This window comes from Triticum dicoccoides, chromosome 1B, assembly GCF_002162155.2.
Source record: "Triticum dicoccoides isolate Atlit2015 ecotype Zavitan chromosome 1B, WEW_v2.0, whole genome shotgun sequence".
Lineage (NCBI taxonomy): Eukaryota > Viridiplantae > Streptophyta > Magnoliopsida > Poales > Poaceae > Triticum > Triticum dicoccoides.
In genome coordinates, this window is record NC_041381.1 from 347430450 (window position 1) to 347433232 (window position 2783).

At 52.4% G+C, this 2783-nt stretch overlaps 1 protein-coding gene across 1 annotated transcript; it reads left to right on the forward strand.

Moving 5' to 3' along the window:
• Positions 1-1317: 1317 nt before the first annotated feature.
• LOC119305020 (kiwellin-1-like) lies at positions 1318-2102 on the forward strand. Its single transcript, XM_037581661.1, has one exon. The coding sequence runs from the start codon at positions 1329-1331 to the stop codon at positions 1896-1898; it is 570 nt and encodes a 189-aa protein (XP_037437558.1). The 5' UTR covers positions 1318-1328; the 3' UTR covers positions 1899-2102.
• Positions 2103-2783: the final 681 nt, after the last annotated feature.

Genomic DNA, 2783 nt, shown 5'->3' on the forward strand with positions numbered 1-2783 from the left:
AATAATAAAAATTACATCCAGATCCATAGACCACCTAGCGACGACTACCAACACTGAAGCGAGCCGAAGGCGCGCCGCCGTCATCGCCCCTCCATCGCCGGAGTCGGGCACAACTTGTTGTAGTAGACAGTCGGGAAGTCGTCGTGCTAAGGCCCCGTAGGACCAGCGCACCAGAACAGCAACCGCCGCAGATGAAGAATAACGTAGATCAGAAAGATCCAATCCGAAGACACGCGAACGTAGACGAACAACGACGAGATCCAAGCAAATCCACCAAAGATAGATCCGCCAGAGACACACCTCCACACGCCCACCAACGGTGCTAGATGCGCCGCCGGAACGGGGACTAGGCGGGGAGACCTTTATTCCATCTTCAGGGAGCCGCCGCCGTCTCGTCTTCCTGAGCAGGACACAAACCCTAGCAAAACTGAAAGAAACGGCTAAAAACGGAGCCCTCCCGCCGGCACTTGCCGAGATCCACCACGCCCCCATGGCCCTAGGGCCACCAGAGAGGAGGCGGACCTGCGGCGGCGACGACGGGAGGCAGACACCCTAACTTTTTTGTGGAGGAAGGAGGAGGCAGCGGCTAGCCTTTCCGTGGAGGGAAGGAAAGAAAAGTCATAGTTAGTTTCGAGGAGTAATGTTTTCTAGATTGCCTGAAGCACTGCTTGCAATCTATTCAAACAAATTCTATTGTCTCTACAGTTCAAGGTCATACCAATTCTGTAAATTAAATTAATCTGTGATTGGACGGTTAGGAGGAGAGTGGTATCCCAACCCAGTTTAATTTCTGAACTTGACATTGCTGATTTTTCTGGATTTATTTCAGTCTTTCTGATGATGTGCGTTTGGACGGTTAGGAGGAGAGTGGTATCCCAACCCAGTTTAATTTCTGAACTTGACATTGCTGATTTTTCTGGATTTATTTCAGTCTTTCTGATGATGTGCGTTTAGTGGGAGGGGACGTTCCGTCGATTATCAAGGCGTCTGTAGCGACTTTGTCAATCATAAAAGGATGTACCGGCTCAGTTTTTTGAAGATGCTCATGGAGATAAGATATTTGTGTGTGTTCATACGGATGAGTATACATACTTCTTAAAAAAAGGGAATTTGAGTACACAAATGGATAATGTAGCGCTCCTTCCTGACTGCAAATGTGTACATGCACATGGACAGACTGAAAGTTCAGCTAGCAGGGAGACGATTGAACAGTCAACTTACCCATCAAAACCCTCAAGTTGCTTCCTCGCCATCGCTAGCCCGCGGCTATATAAGTTTGCACCCACGCACAGCACAGCAGCACAGCACTAGGACAAAGTGAACCAAGCATGGCTACTCGTCCCGTGTCCTACGCCCTCCTCGTGCTCACGACCCTTCCCCTAGCCCTCGCCACCAGCTTCCCACACCGCGCTCTACTCCAGACATGCCAGCCAAGCGGCACCATCGCCGGCGAGTCCGGCAGCTGCAGCACGGAGAACGACTCCGAGTGCTGCGAAGACGGGCGGCGCTATAGAACGTTCGCGTGCTCCCCGCGCGTCACGGGAAGGACCCGCGCCTCGCTCACGCTCAACAGCTTCGCCGACGGCGGGGACGGCGGCGGGAAGTCCGAGTGCGACGAGAGGTTCCACCCAGACTCCCAGATGGTCGTCGCACTGTCGACCGGGTGGTTCGCCGGCGGGGGACGGTGCGGGAAGCGCGTCGTGATCCGGGCCGCCAACGGGAGGACCGCCACGGCCACGGTGGTGGACGAGTGCGACTCGAAGCATGGCTGCGACGAGGAGCACAACTTCGAGCCCCCGTGCGCGAACAACATCGTCGACGGGTCGCCGGCCGTGTGGAAGGCGCTCGGGCTCGACACGGACGATGGGGTGGTGCCGGTCACGTGGTCCGACGCGTGACCTAGGTACACGAGCTACCAAACGCGACACGCGCACTCGGATCCGTCATCCGTGCTATACCACTGTCGTCCGTGCATTTCATCACGTATTAGTATGTCAGAATAAATAAGCATGCCCATGCATGCATGCAACTGTGTAAACCTTGCCGATCAATATATGTAATGTTCTCGCTGTTCACGGTTATTACAGACTTCAGTTCATTCAGTTTTTGGCCACCAATACTGTAATTCGATAGTTTGGCTTATCATTATCATTTCAGTTGAAGGGACGAAATCAAATTAAAAATCACTCGAATACTAAGTTTTCACAAATTTGGTAACATTAATACCGTTTCTGTTCGGAGTAATGCTAGACCTACGTAAAGTTTCCTACGTGTTTTATGTAACCAACTTCGTGGAAGAGGATTATTGGATCGTTAGAGGAAGGGGCCCACCCTCCTGAAATTCAGGGGCCGAGAGGTTTCATAGTTTGAAAATTTACCTCGGCCTTCGTAGCCTATCCATAGATGTAGGATTATCATTTTGCTCGTGTCCCAATCTGGCCCGAATTGAGGGGCCACTTAAGCTCTTTCTAGCCACATCCAAGACGCAGCCTTCCTGCTGCTATGCTGCTGGCAACTTTGAAAACACCGCAACGTGGTCGTCTTCCAGAACTTGCCGGCATCGCTTCCCCGGCTGCTGCAACTGTGTAGAGAGGACGCCGTTCTCTGGCGTGTTCGCCTCCCAACCGATCTCAAGCAGGCTGCTGATGTGTGGCTTGGGTGCCTAACTCCCTCATGTTATACCCCTGTCACCCCCCTCTCTCCCTCTCCCCCTCTCTCTACTTGTAAAAATGCACTGGTGATAGATGTTTTACTCGGGCGTTTTGGCCTAGATATATGAAAAT